Genomic DNA, 14,825 nt, shown 5'->3' on the forward strand with positions numbered 1-14,825 from the left:
TCTGACAGATGCTCTGATCTTTCTAGATCTTCATCAAGAACACCAACTAAGGTGTGCTGGTTCAGAAAGTTTGCTCATAAACTTTTAGATATGCAGTAACTATCGGTAATAATCTGCTAAGGACTGCTGCTCCCTTCCAATCTTGGAAACTTTTAAAAAATAATCATGTTGGCTTAAATTAGTTTTTTGTTCTTTTTGTGTTAGCATCATAAATTTTCTGTTCTATCTATTCCTTTAATAACCATACCAGGCTGATAGAGGCAGGGTGTGTGTGGCCTAAATACTGGCATTTCCAAACTCTCCCCCAGTAGAGTGGCCTTCTTTGAATTTCAGATATCATATTAAAGTAGTCATAAACTGAATGTGATTTTGTAGGACTCTTGTAATATCTAATTTAGTCATTGTAAAAATATAAAATTGGCAGATGTTTCTGAGCATAAACAAGTTTCAAAATTGTTGTACAGTTGACCCTTTGGGTCCATAGGTGTTTGGTTTTGGGACCCTCCATGAATGCAAAAAATAAAAATAAAAAAAAATGGATAATGGCACCTGCATAGTATTAAATGGTGGCAACATGAATACACATGCTTCAGTGTGTCCATGTTCACATTGCTGCCATTTAATAATATGGGGTGTGACAATCCTCAAATAATCAAATTCATGGATCTAAAGCTTGTGGATCCAAAGGGCCCATTGTATTTTATATACCCATAAAATGTGAGTATGTGCACCTTTTTCTATGATTTGTTCAAATTGAGTATTTGAAACATATGATCACACTGGCATCCTTTATCAATTATAGAGATAAGCCAATACATATGAGATTAAATAAAAACAAAGAGAGGCATCAATAAATTTTGCATAAGTTTAATTTTCTTAAATGATCAGAATTTTATTTATGGTGAGTACAAACATTAAAACTGACTTTCCATGGTAAATCTATAGCAATGACATTTTTATCACTTCACTACTGATTATCAGTGACTGCAGTCCAAAGCATAACTAAATTAAAATGAAATCAGTAACTGGAAAATAGTTGTGTACATTTATAGTTGTTGAACCATAACATATATCATAGTTGTACAAAGGACTTCCAACATTAGTGAAATGATTTCCTACACACACACAAAACCAATAGATTGATGTTCTACCTTGTTTCATTGAGGCACACAAATCACAACTATCGGCTTGGGCTGGCCCCTGACTCCCAGTCATATTTACAGTAGGCTATACTGTTATGGCACTGTATATGCTAAATACACAATTTAAATTTCTGTGGAACCTATGAATGAATCTTGATATAAACTTATGTGTAGAAAATCCAAATGGGCGTTTAAATAATATTAACTTGTCAGGTGAAAATTACTGCCACTATATTTTTCTCATCCCAAAATTGAGGAGATATTAAGGTTTTGTTTTTATCAGGCAGCTAATTACATTGCACAGTTCAAAAACTCTCTGAACTTTGTTCATGTTAGACTTATTTTTATTTGTTTTGGCTAGACTAACATAGATGCTAGTACACTTCCATAATAAAAGCAAATATTGTAAAATTGACAGTTAATATGAGGGAAACAGTCACAGATACACTGTCTTTCGGTTTGTTTTTAAATAAAGCATTATAGCAGTTTAAAATGTTTCCCAATTACACTCCGTTATATGTAGAAAAAATTAAATCATTATCAAACTAATTCCCCCCCCCCCCCCCCGCATATTTACCTCCAGAAAGATTTCAGGTGGAAATGTCCAACACTGAGCTCAGGCAATGTCAATGAGTAGAGCTTCCATTCCTAGATAATAATGATTACTTTGTTCTTTCAGTTCTTGAGACTGAGTACATAAGCTTTTCAGCAATAAAGAAAATACTGTTTATTAAAATACTTCCTGCGTACTTAAAGTTCACATTGAGAAAAAGTAGTACTGACACTATTAAAAGGCTTTCACACTTGGAGAACAGGATTTTGTTAAACAGTGGACTAACAGTGTTTTAGTGCTCTGGAGTCAAGTTCTGGAACATTTACATTGGCAAAGAGAAGAGGAGAAGCAGAAAAAAGGAAATTCCACTGCCTTCTTTCAGTGAAGAAGCTGCAATGGTCCATCTCTGAAGCAGGCACAAGGAACAAGACGATGCTGATGAGAATGGATCAGGTCCTCCAGACGAGTAATTATTTCGTAGTCAGGAAGAGCAATAGTGGTAATATTGAGGCCCAGCATACGGGAGATGACTTCTCTGAAGTCTGACAGCTATGAGAACAAAGGGGGAAAATATGATAGATTGAGTATCTTCTCCTGCAACCATCTTCCCACTCAGTGAGATCGTCATCTGAAGCTCTTTGAAAGGTTATCATAGGTGCGTTACAGACCGCTGCTTTGCGGCGGTCTGCTGGCGCTGCTGTTTGCTCCGCAAGGGAGCCGCAGCAGCCAAACCGCGTGACTCCCGCACGGAGCAAAAAAGAAGCTCCAAAATGGAGCTTCTTCCTGTGGCGCAGTTATGATGCCGCGAGGCGCCAATGGCTCACTCACGATGTCATTAGCGCTGCGCAACGTGTGGACGTGTGGACGCACAGCGTCCGCTACGTCAATATGGCCCCTTCCTAACCCTAATACGTAGTGAATACGTACTTTATGGCGGTTTGTAACCCGCCATTGCCATCCAAAGCTTGTAGCCCACATGTCATGCTGCTGTGGGATTCTAGGCATGAAAATAATAATAAAAAAGAAACATTTCCAAACTCTAGTGGCTCCCTTCCATCACAGGAACTCAACTATCTTGCCATTTTGGTGCCAGACAATTCTTTTGCTTCTTTTAAATGATATTTCTCTTCTGCTGCTGATTTTTTTGCTATTTTGTTTTTTTAAAAACCCTGCTTATTATGGCTGGCTACTGTAATATGTAACTCTGTGTGTTTTTATTATTTATGTAAGCTTCCCTAGGGACATCAAGTGGTTCCTGAAGGAGGAGGGTATAAATCGTAGAAAGCAAACAAATAAAACTGTCAAGATTGGGATTATAGAAGTATGACATGCTTTGCAAAGCCTGACTCCATCCCCTCAAAAAAAAAGTGGTAGTAAAAATTAAATTGTGGGCCTCTTTTTCCAACCATTCAATGATAATAGTGATAACCATATTTGTTTTATTAATAATTTTTGTAAAATCAATGGCAATGGCCCACTTGAAAATTATTCAATGGCTCAGATGCATTGTTATGACTCATAAAAAAGGCTGTGCTGCACTCAGTTTTGCATTACACATTTCAAAAGAATTGGTATTTGGAGCCTGAACAATTTTTTTCTTTGTCCGTGGGTTGCATTAAGACCACTTTACAACTGCCTGGATGACATGATGTGTTGTAGTCCCAGCTGCTTGGAATGCCTTCATTAAACCATTCAGTCACATCTAGGAATCACTCCAGATAATAAAGAGCTCTTTGTGTGCTATACTTCACAAATTTAGTATTAGGAACACAATATTGTGTTAACATTTAAGGAAGTGGTAAGGTTAAAGTGATACTCAATCCATATAAGCATGTATTCTAGCACTAGTGAGGGTACCCTATATTTCAAAAGGCTAATATTTTAACAAGAGATGCTTGCGACATTTTTTTTTTTTTAAAAAGTGATTCAAGGTCTAAATTTGCACTTCACTGCTAAGTAGACTGTATCTTAGAATTATCACAGAATCACATAGCAGGTAGGTACTGCAAGACCATCCGGTCCAGCCCTTTACCATGCAGGATTACGAAATGCAAGCACTCCCAAAAGGAGGCCATACACCTCCAGAAAAGAAGAGTCTACCACTCTCCAAAGCAACCTTGAAAGAAAGATACTTTCCCCCTTTAAGGCCACATAATAGCCACAGGGTGGAAGAAAGTTCCATTACAGGTCATCTCTCAGTGATTATGCAAGAGATGTCAGTGAGATTCATGCAATCAAATTTCACACAGCTCTTGCAACTGGAAATTTGAGCTTTAGATAAAACAGACATTCCTTGTTTCTGGTAATAAAGCATCATGCAATTTTTGTATACCTAAAAAGAAGTGCTACCATAAAAGACAATACAGAAATAATACAGTTTGACACTGCTTTAACTGCCATGGCTCAGTGTTATGGAATTCTGGGATTTGTAGTTTTGTGAGATATTTAGTCTTCTCTGTCAAAAAGCTCTGGTGCCTCAACTACAAATCCCAGGATTCCATAACATAGATCCATGGAGGTTAAAACAGTATCAAACTGCATTATTTCTGCAGTGCAGATTTAGCCTAAGTCATACTCTATCTTGTCTCTTAAATCTTCAGCAATTAGGTGGTTATGTTTTTACTTTTTAAAATGAAAAATATAGCTGATTTCCTAGGAAAGAAAGAGATTATGCCATGGAATAAAAATAATCCTGTGGGTTAAGTTTGACAGTGCAAAGGTATTTTAATAACTGTATTTGATATTCAGATATTGTATTTTATTCATTGTTTTGTGAACTTCACAAGAAACATATGCAAATGGATGGATTGTTGAAAAGTAGTAAGTAATTCTAAAATCCATTCTCCCTGACATCTAACTTTCTATACAGAGACATGCAAGCAATCTTGCCAGTGGGAAATCCAAAGCAGTACAACCCAGATTTATCACCATGAAAAACAAGGGTTTATATGGATAGTCAGCTAGGACACTGCATGGATGTGTTCAGTTTAGGTTTTCTTCAGCCCCCAGTTCAAGATGCAGTTGATCATGATTGCCTTGTGCCAAATACACAAAGTCTGAAAATACAATAGAATTTAGTCAAAACAGAAGGAAACAAAGATGAAGTTCTGTGTAATTAATAATATAGTCACATCTTTAATATTATACACTTCATTGCATGACCTAAAGTAATGTCAAAACATGTTCAGATCTTTGTTTGTGGTTCATTGTTTTCTAAAGGTCATTTCCCAAATGATTGAAATTGTTGTGTGCTCTTTAATCTGGTATTATCAAAATAGGTGACATTTAATATAACAGACTGCATTATTCTTGTTTTCCACATAATGACAAGTTTTGAAAAATGCACACATGGGTCTGTTTATTATGAAATGAAGTGCTCTCTGCAAACCAAATGTTTATATCTGTGCATAATGGCAGGGACATCTGTTCTATGTGTGCACAGTTAGCGTACTCTGTGTTACGAGTTGGGAGCCACCATGAACATCATGGTGTAATGGTGAGTTTCCCTCTATGGCCATCTATCTTTTAGGATTTGGAAAGAGGCTGTGCTTCTTCAGTCTATATCTTAAAGGAAAGACTAATAATAATAATAATAATAATAATAATAATAATAATAATAATAATAATTTGTATTCCAAAGGAATCAAAGTGGATTCCAACAGTATAATTAAAACAGTTGAGATAAACAACTGACCCACTGGACCATTTGAAGTAGAATGAAAAATTCTATTGCATATCAAAAAAGTGAATGAATTGGGGAAGACGAAAAAAAGAGAAGAACAGACTGTGGTCAAACTGCACATTAAATATATAGAGAGCAATTATTTTATGTTTTGTTTATTCTAAAGTATATGTGCATCCACTTATTTAGGTTGGGTCTAGCCACAAGGTAGTTTTGTCCTTCCCTTCCCAGTCATGATCCCAAATCCCTCTCCCCTGTGTGGCAATAACAAGTGGTAAAAAAGCCTCTGCTGGTGAAAAACATGGATAAAAGTGTGGATATGAAGCAATCATAGAATTTATAACAGCTGGCTAAATTTGCAGGCCAAAAGGCCAACTATCATGTTACACTGATGTATTTTATCTACAGATTTTAAAACTATGCAAAACTTCAGAATGTTGTTGGCATCCTATTAGCAGTCCCTTAGAGTAGCTTAGAGCAAGCTGTCCTGAGGAACCATAAAACTCTACAGAGTTTCTCCAAATTCTAGATTAGAATAATTCAACAAGTCTTGTGGAATCTAATTATCAACTGTCCCTCCTTTTTAGGCACTAGGATCTGTTGTATCCCTTCCTATTTCGCACCACCTGACATCCAACCAAATTGGCATCAGCGTCTGCAATTTTGTTATTAGTAAAACTTCCCTTGCCTGCTCTTTCCAACCACCATGGTTGGTGGGCTTGACATCCAGTATGGAACTGTACTGAATGCTGTTTCCTATTACCATTGATTAGATTAATTTTTCTGCTGAAATTTTAGTCAGTATGGTCTTGTCACTGTTGCTGACTGGGTCCTTACTCAATATAGTCAATGCTCTTACTGTTATTTCAATAAACAGAACTCAGTGTAATCACTTATCGTTAAAGGAGAATGCCTGGTCAACTGTGGGTTAACTGAAGACTCAACAGTAATTTCTATGCACTGTTTCATTTCAGCTATTTTTGCAGTCTATAAAAGCTTCATTATTGTCTCTTTCATCTAGCTCAAGAACTTGACAAGATATAAATTCCTGAAAATTCATCATTCAATAAGTTTTTCAGAGTGAAAATTAGAGATAAAAGACCTCTTAAAGAGGGGGTGTATCTGTATATATTTTTCATATAGGTTTCTTAAATATAATGTTATATTAATAAAGAAAAGTGTGAGTCTGTCTCTGCAGCAGCATCAAGACTATGAAATCTAGACACCTGAAACTTGTCATACCCTCTAAGGCAACCCTAGGAAAGTGCATGCCATTATTTATTTATTTTTTAAAAATCATATAAATATATCTGTAGCTTGTAGTTTAAACTTCAGTAACTAAGTGGCACGGTGGTGCATGCACCATATGTGTGCGCCCCATTATTCTTTTTTTAATTGAAGAGCTAAAAATACACATATATATTTACATTTTCGCATTACAGTATTATCACATTTCTTCACTTCCACCACCCCCCTTTCCCTCACATATCATTCTTTACCATCCTAGATGTCTATTCTTAATGGGACGCGCCACCCCTTGCGCCCTACTTTCAGAGTACAGTGGTACCCCGGGTTACGAAATTAATTCGTTCCGCCGCGGCTTTCGTAACCCGAAATACTTCGCAAGCCGAAAAACCCATAGGCGCTAATGGGGAAAAGCCGCGATTTCGTGTGAAATAGCGCCGAAAAGCACCAAAAAAATTTTCGTAACCCGAAAAAACCTTCGTAACCCAGAACAGTTTTTTTAAATGGATTTTTTTCGTAACCCGGAAATTTCGTAAGGCGGCGCATTCGTATCCCGGGGTACCACTGTATGCTGAAAGCCGTGTATGGTGCATCTGCATATGATGCGGGCGCACTGTACAAGGCTCTTGGTAGGAAGCTGAAAGAAATGGATGCACAAGTTGTCATCTCGTCTCTTCTGCCAGTTGATGGACATGGTCCAGAAAGGGAGATGTAAACAACTGGCTCCACAGATGGTACCACCAAGAACGATTTGGATTCTTTGATCATGGGCTGCGGTTCCATGAGGGGGGACTTCTGGCAATGGATGGGTTGCATATCACGCCAGTTGGAAGAAACGTTTTTTGCCAACAGTCTCAAGAATTTAATCAGGAGGGCTTTAAACTGAGTTCCGTGGGGAGGGAGACAATATTATGGAAGGCGAAAGGGATGGAGAAAATAGTCAAACTGACATAGAGGAAACAAGACAAATAGTGCAAGAACCCAACAGTGGGAGGCAAAAATACTTGGACAGGCAGCAAGTAAAGAGGACCCATGGTCTGCGATGTCTCTACAGAGCATGGGAAATAAGCAAGATGAACTCGAACTCCTACAACAAAGCAAATATGATATAATAGGCATCACTGAAACCTAGTGGGATGAGTCTCATAACTGGAATGTAGAAATAGAGGGGTATAACCTTTCTAAGAGAAATAGGCCAAACAAGAAAGGAGGAGGAATAGCACTATATGTCAGCGATAATTACACCAGTGAAGAGGGCCAGGACATCAATACTGGAAGCCAGGTGGAGAGCATCTGGATAAAAATTAAAAGAGAGGGAAACAACAAGGATGTTACGGTGAGCATCTACTACAGATCCCCCAGTCAGGTGGAGGAATTGGATGACACCTTTCTAGAACAGATGACCACACACTCAGAAAGGAGAGATGTAGTAGTGATGGGCGACTTCAACTATCCTGATATTTGCTGGAATTCAAACTCAGCCAAATCCACAAGGTCCACCAAATTCCTCATTTGCCTTGAAGACAATTTCATTGTCCAAAAGTTGGAAGAGGCAACAAGGAGGTCAGCTATTTTGGATCTGATCCTAAACAAAAAGGATGACTTGGTTAATGGTGTTGAAGTGGTGGGATCATTAGGTTGAAGTGACCATGTTTGTTATATAACGGAAAGGAGAAGCCAAGCAGAGTCAGACACACATTCTAGACTTTAGGAGAGCTGATTTCAGTAAACGTAGAGAAATACTGGGGGTGATCCCATGGTCAGGAATACTAAAAGAGAAGGGAGTTCAGGATGGATGGGAGTTTCTCAAAAGGGAGATACTGAAGGTTCCAATGAGGAAGAAAAATGGGAAGTGTCTTAAGAAACCAGGATGGATGATTAAGGAACTTTCTACTGAGCTAAGTTTTAAATGGAACATGTATAAGAAATGGGAAAATGTGTAAATCACCAAAGAGGAATTCAAACAAATAGCTAGCTTGTGTAGAGGTAAAGTCAGAAAAGCTAAAGCACAAAATGAACTCAGGCTTGCTAGAGAGATTAAGAACAAAAAAAGGGGCTTTTTTGGATATGTCCGTAGCAAAAGGAAGAAAAAGGAAATGGTGGGGCCACTGCGTGGAAAAGATGGCAAAATGTTAACAGGGGACAGAGAAAAGGCAGAATTACTCAACATCTTCTTTGCTTCAGTCTTCTCAGAAAAGGCAAAGGGTGCTCAACCTGAGGGAAATGGAAGAGAGGACAGAATAGAGGTCTTTAAACAGAGGCTGGATGGCCATCTGTCGGGGATGCTTTTATTGAGAATTCCTGCATGGCAGGGGTTGGACTGGATGGCCCTTGTGCTCTCTTCCAACTCTATGATTCTATGATTCGATGAAACTGTATTAATTCTGCAGTTCAGACACAACCAAAAACAAAGAAAAAAAAGTCCTCGCTTGTCGAGACAGAAGAAACACAAGGTTGATGCTGGGATTTCTTAACACACTATTCAGTAACTCTAAAAGAAATGCAACAATGATGTGTACACACTAAATTGTTTCAGACACTAAATTACTTAGCTGTAGAGGCACATACTTGTCTCTTTCTTTTTGTTACTTCTTCTAAAGCAGATTTAAGCATTGTCAGTTCACTGGTAACAGATTCCAACATATTTTTGGCCTTCTCTTTATCTTCCTTTGCTTCCCGTTCTACGACATGTAACTCAGACTTAACAGAGGTCAGCTGGCTTTCAGCCTTCACCTTCATCTTTTCCAGTTTCTCTTGGGACTTGCTTAGATCTTCTATGGTTTTGTCCTGTTCCAGCGTTCTGATCTGTGAATAAATTCCAGAAGGGATTGCCTCAGTAAGGCTGTAAACACTGGGACAAGCAGCCTAAGGAAGAAAAGATGTCAGGCTAAACTATAGCAGATGGAAAGGGGGGGGGGGGGGGAGAATCTATGATGACAATTCTAGAAGTATATGTTTTTAACTTAAAAGCAGCCACAGTGGACTCCAATTTTTACTGAAACAGCAGTGCTGAGGATGGTGTATTAACCTTCCTCTCACCCGTGCTCTTTTCCCTGATATAAATTGCCTTCTTTAAACTGCTTTTTATCTTGATAGAAAAACACTGCATATTTCTTCTCACACTGCAAATAACGGCTAAAGGGAGCAATTTAGATGGGAAATTGTGTGAAGCAAGGGTTGTTGTTTTTTTAAAAAAATTCCCAGTACCACTTCTGTAGACAAAATCAGAGCATGTGCGACTGCTTTTAAGGGAGGAAAAGGATTCATTTTAGAAGAGCTAATAACAGATTTCTTGTGTAGCTTAGCCAAATATATTTTGGTTTAAGGGCTGTCTGGCAACATTTATTGAGGCCATCACTCCATGCATCTGATGGAGTGGGTTCTAGTCCATTAAAACTTATGGAACAATTAACTTGTCAGCCTTGAAATTGCCACAGGATTCTTGGTTGTTTCTGACTCACATCATATTGCTAAACAGGGAAAAGGGTGGAGGGGGATATTAAACGTACTCCATTGCTATCTGTGGCAACCAAAATATAAGACAGAGGCTTTGGAGTTGCCTGTTGTATGCCCTGAGTTGATTGAGAGCTGCAGCTTTGATGTCAAACATTTTCTTGCAAAGAAAATAATCTGTTAGGACAAAGTAATTTAGAACACTGAAGGTTAGTGTGAAATGATAAGTATTTGAACAGGAAGAAAGGAGGAAATAATTGAATGTCTAGTACTCTGCATTCTATCAGATTATATGCACTTGTCTTTATGCAGAATACATGATGACCCAATAAATTAAAGAAATAAGTTCTTAATTGTATATCACTCCTCTACCCCAGTGTACCCACAATGGCTTCATAAAATGCAAAACCAAAAAAAGCATATAAAGCGCAAAATACACAAACACTCTACTAAAAATTAACCCTCTTTCTATTCTGTGTTATTAAGTGGTTTTCTACTTATGGTGGCCCTGTGGATATTTTTGGCACAGTATGTTCAGAGGGGGGTTTTCATTGCCTTCACCTGCGGCTGAAAGAAAGTCACTTGCCAAAAGTTACCCAGTGGTTTTCCATGGCCAAGTGGAGATTCAAACCCTGGCCTCCAAGAGTATTTTACCCAAGTGAGGCCTGATCCAGACCGGCACTTTGTGCCTGCCTGGACACGTAGTACAGTTGCTCAGGGGCAGAGCAACTGCATGCCCTACAACCCTACTACGTGACGGTGGCGTAACAATGGTGGTGCCCCATGTACATGAGTGCTGCCATTGTGACATAAGTGCCATGCGGAGCCCGTGCAGCACCGCACATCACTTATGTTGCAAGTGCGCCAGTGGTGCACTTGTGACATCATTGCAACATTGCACAAAGAACCCGGAAATTCCAGGTTCTTTTTGTTCCACAGTGGCAGCGCGCCGTTTGGGGGCTGCACCGTCCCTGACGAGCAAAAACAGGCGCCAGCAGACTGGCCATAGTGTGTGAAGAATTGAAACCTTCAACTCCTAGACCAAAATATACTGCTCTTTATCTTGATAGAAAATGAGAAAATAGCAGTAAAATGTGAAAATCTGTTTAAAATGCATGGGGAAGACTAGACAGAACATTAGGAACATTAGGAAGTGCAAATGAGTCTACTTCAGGCAATATTAAAAGGTTGTTCACCTTTTAGCACCATCAAATGAAAACATTATTTCTATTTGTGTGGAATGGTTTAATGCTGCAACTTTTTCACCTTATATAAAATTACCCAAGTACAGACCAATTGTTTCTGTTTGCATCAGATTGCATGATGGTTGTTGATCTTTACCAATACATGTACTGTCTCATGCAAACATTACATATTGCCAACTGTTGATAGAGCTTGGAAAATTTACTTTATAAAAAAAGTTTTTTTTAAAAGCCCCTAACCCTGAGTTTGCATTTCATTTGCATTTGCTGAGTCCTGGTTTTGCTATTTTTCAGGACTGGTAGTCAAACTTTGTTCACTTTAAGGGTTTCTTCTTTCCTGTTGAAGTTGTCCAGGTGTTTGTGGATTTCAATGGCTTCCCTGTGCATTCTGACCTGACAGTTGTTGGCATGGTCAACATGGGGCTTTCCCAGCAGACAATGATCACTAATTAAGCAGACACTAATCCTCTTTGCATATCCCCCCATCCTGAGGCCTGACCATCAACAACAGAATAAAAGACAAATTAACATGGAGATCACTCCTCCCTACCCAGGATCACATAGTATATAACTCTCTTCCATGCCAGCATGCTCTGAAGATGCCAACCACAGATGCTGGTAAAACATCAGGAATAAACTCTTCTAGAACATGGCCACGTAGCCCGAAAAACACACAAAAACTGTGAATTGCTTTCTTTGCTGAATAACCAGGATGAAGAAAACAGTTTTGGGAGCATTTCCATGCAAAATCGTGCATTTGCACTAGTACTCTTTTCAATCACAGCTTTAAAAACTAGATTAATTTTGTTCCCCACCTTCAATTCATTGGTGTCAGCCAATTTAACCTTAAGGTCTGTGTTTGCTTCTCTTGCTAAGGCAAGTTCATTCTGTAATCTATCCACTTTTTTTTGTAACTTTCTAATAGTGAGATTGGCCTCATCTCTTTCCACTGCCAGGGCTGTGCGCACTTGCTTCTCTTCTTCGAGCTGAACTATCTTCTGACGCAAAAGTTTCATGTGTAGCTCCTTGTTTTCAAGTTGCTCTTTCTGAGTTTTCAGCTGTTGGGGGGGGAGGGGAGAGAATAAACATGTACTGTCAGATTTCATTTCTGAAATGTAATGGTGATTTTATTTTCATTTGTAGGCTTCTTTTTCCCCAGGGTGTGGAAAAGCAAATTTTGGAACCTCAAATCCCTCAGCCAGCATGGTCAATGACCAGATCATTCTGGGAGCTTTAGTCCAAAAATAATTTTCTCAAATTTCTTCCTATTACTATTATACTTTATTTATACAGCACTGTAGATTTACACAGCACTATACATACAAAAAATAAAACCGATAAAAATGAAACTTGCCAATGGTGTACATTCTACAAAATACATATAAAACAATAGATAATAATACAACATAGTTGTCACCCTCCCCCATTTATCCTCCAACAAACCAGTGAGATGGGGGAAATTTGTGACTGGCCAAAGGCCACCCACAAGTATCTTGGCTAAATGGGATTTGAATTGAGTTCTCACTGATTCTATTCTGATTCTTCAGCAAGGTAAATTATCAGCTACTGGGCCTTCTTTTGACAGATAATATTCTTAAATCCTGTTCGACTTCTCATACCTTCCGTTGCAGATTCCGTGCTATGATCTTATTTTCTGTCAATTTGTCTCCTTCCAGTTTGATTAATTGTTCCACACGAGCCAATACTGCATCCAATCTCATATCAAATCCAATATCAGCTGCCATTTTATCTATATTCATCTTTTCAGAAAGTTGATCCAGAAACTTCAGATACTTCAGAAAAAAATGTGGAGAAGTAAAAATCAAAAGCAAAAAGTCTCATATTGTGTAAAAAGAAAACACACACACACCCTGAATTCTTATATTTTAGTAACTGCTTTCATGTAGGATTTACTTATTTCATTGTATAATCTTTTTTCTTGCAGAATTTTGCCAGAAGTGGGGAAGGATGAATCAACCTGTCTTAGCGTACATCTTCTGGCATATATAATTAATCAAGAACAGAACATTTAATTTGGATTTATTCTGTTGCATGTGGCATTCTTTTGATCTGATGAATGATAGGAAATGCATTTTATACCAACTTACATTTCTCAAAAGAAATGTAAAACCAAAGCTGGAAACACTAGGTTTTTTTGGTTCATTTTTAAAAACAGATTACTGAACTGGAACATTAAGAAAGTTTGGAGATGTCTGAATGTGTTTAAGAAATTTCATGTCTAGAGAAATTATTCTTCTTTCAAACAGGAATTTTTACTGACATAATGAAAATGGCAGTGAATTCAGGATGAACACATACAATTGTTTCCTGAATACAAAATTTACATATTGAGTAGGAATCAAGTCTTAACCATATTGAGAGCACATCCACTGAAATCACAGTGTTGCCTCCACACTGAATTAACTAATGTTATTTCCCTTTAATTCAATGGGGCTTATGTTATGATAAACTAGTCCTGGCAATTTCATTAGAACTAAACTTTAATAGACAGCGCAATCCTATAAAAGCCCAGAGAAATGCAGAGTGTTAGCCAGATTTCAAAAAGCTTGACTACTCAAAAAAGCTTAGATGTCCAGTCAGACTTGTCACAAATAGTATTTTCAAGTATTGTACTGAGTGACTCTAGCATAGCCTCTTCTGAATTCTATTTGTATATTATCAACATGTCTTCCCTAGACAATCATCTACCAATAGCACATTGTTTCAGAAAACACCCAGTTGAAAAAGTGTGTCTCATTTCCTTCCAAAGCTACAGTAACAGAGTTCCCTGGCATGTTGGGGGGGCATTGGGAATTCTGATGGAACAGTCATTCCCTTGATTCATTTGGGAAAGTGACTTCCAATAGTTCTATTCCAGCCCTATGAGTCTATTTAAAAAACCACCATGTCCTAGAGCTCTGTTTTACACAGGCAGACAGTTTTGAAACTGGGGCCAAGGTCAGTTAGAAGGATTGGGTTTAAGATGACCCAGAGAACAAATCAGCTAAGAGGCAACCTGAGCAGAACAATCACTGAAAGACACATATCAAGAGAAAAAAAGGGTTTCTGTTTGTGTGGAGGCTGTCTGTATGAGCAAGAACTTGAAAAAGCAGGAGTCTTGTTTTCATGGAAAGGTTCCACATGAAAACAAATCTCTCCTCTTCAGACACAGAATTTCTACATTAGGAATATATATATATATATATATATATATATATATATATATATATATATATATATGGGGGGGGAATTCAGCTAGGTATTCCCCTGCCAACATGTTGAAGAAAACAGGCGGAGAAATGCCTGAACAGAGCTTGTGTGTACCCTAGACCTGGGGAAGCTGGGAACAGGCAGGGGTTGTCTCTTCTGGCAGGCTTATCCAGATGATTTATAAATTGTGAATTTTAAATGATTGATTTTAAATGTTGTCTTTTTAAATGTTATTTGTCTTTTTAAATTGATGTATGTTTAAACTGATATGTTTTAATTGATGTTGTTTGTTAATTGTTCTCATCGCCCCCTTCATCCATGGGAAGAGGCAGGTAAGA

The 14,825-nt window shown here is 38.1% G+C and overlaps 1 protein-coding gene across 2 annotated transcripts in view; it reads right to left on the reverse strand.

Annotated features, from left to right (window-relative positions):
- Positions 1-866: 866 nt before the first annotated feature.
- CCDC170 (coiled-coil domain containing 170) overlaps positions 867-14,825 on the reverse strand; it is an 84,283-nt gene continuing 70,324 nt past the window's right edge. Inside the window, exons 8-11 of one of the 2 annotated variants that reach the window (XM_042446900.1) lie at positions 12,897-13,070; positions 12,093-12,335; positions 9,191-9,427; positions 867-2,244 (exon numbers count right to left, since the gene is read on the reverse strand). In XM_042446900.1, coding sequence (XP_042302834.1) covers positions 2,074-2,244; positions 9,191-9,427; positions 12,093-12,335; positions 12,897-13,070 — 825 coding nt within the window. In that variant the 3' untranslated portion in view covers positions 867-2,073. Of the gene's footprint in view, positions 2,245-4,180; positions 4,752-9,190; positions 9,428-12,092; positions 12,336-12,896; positions 13,071-14,825 lie in introns of those variants that run through there. The other variant, XM_042446901.1, reaches the window with a different exon arrangement.

Source organism: Sceloporus undulatus, chromosome 1 (genome assembly GCF_019175285.1).
Source record: "Sceloporus undulatus isolate JIND9_A2432 ecotype Alabama chromosome 1, SceUnd_v1.1, whole genome shotgun sequence".
Lineage (NCBI taxonomy): Eukaryota > Metazoa > Chordata > Lepidosauria > Squamata > Phrynosomatidae > Sceloporus > Sceloporus undulatus.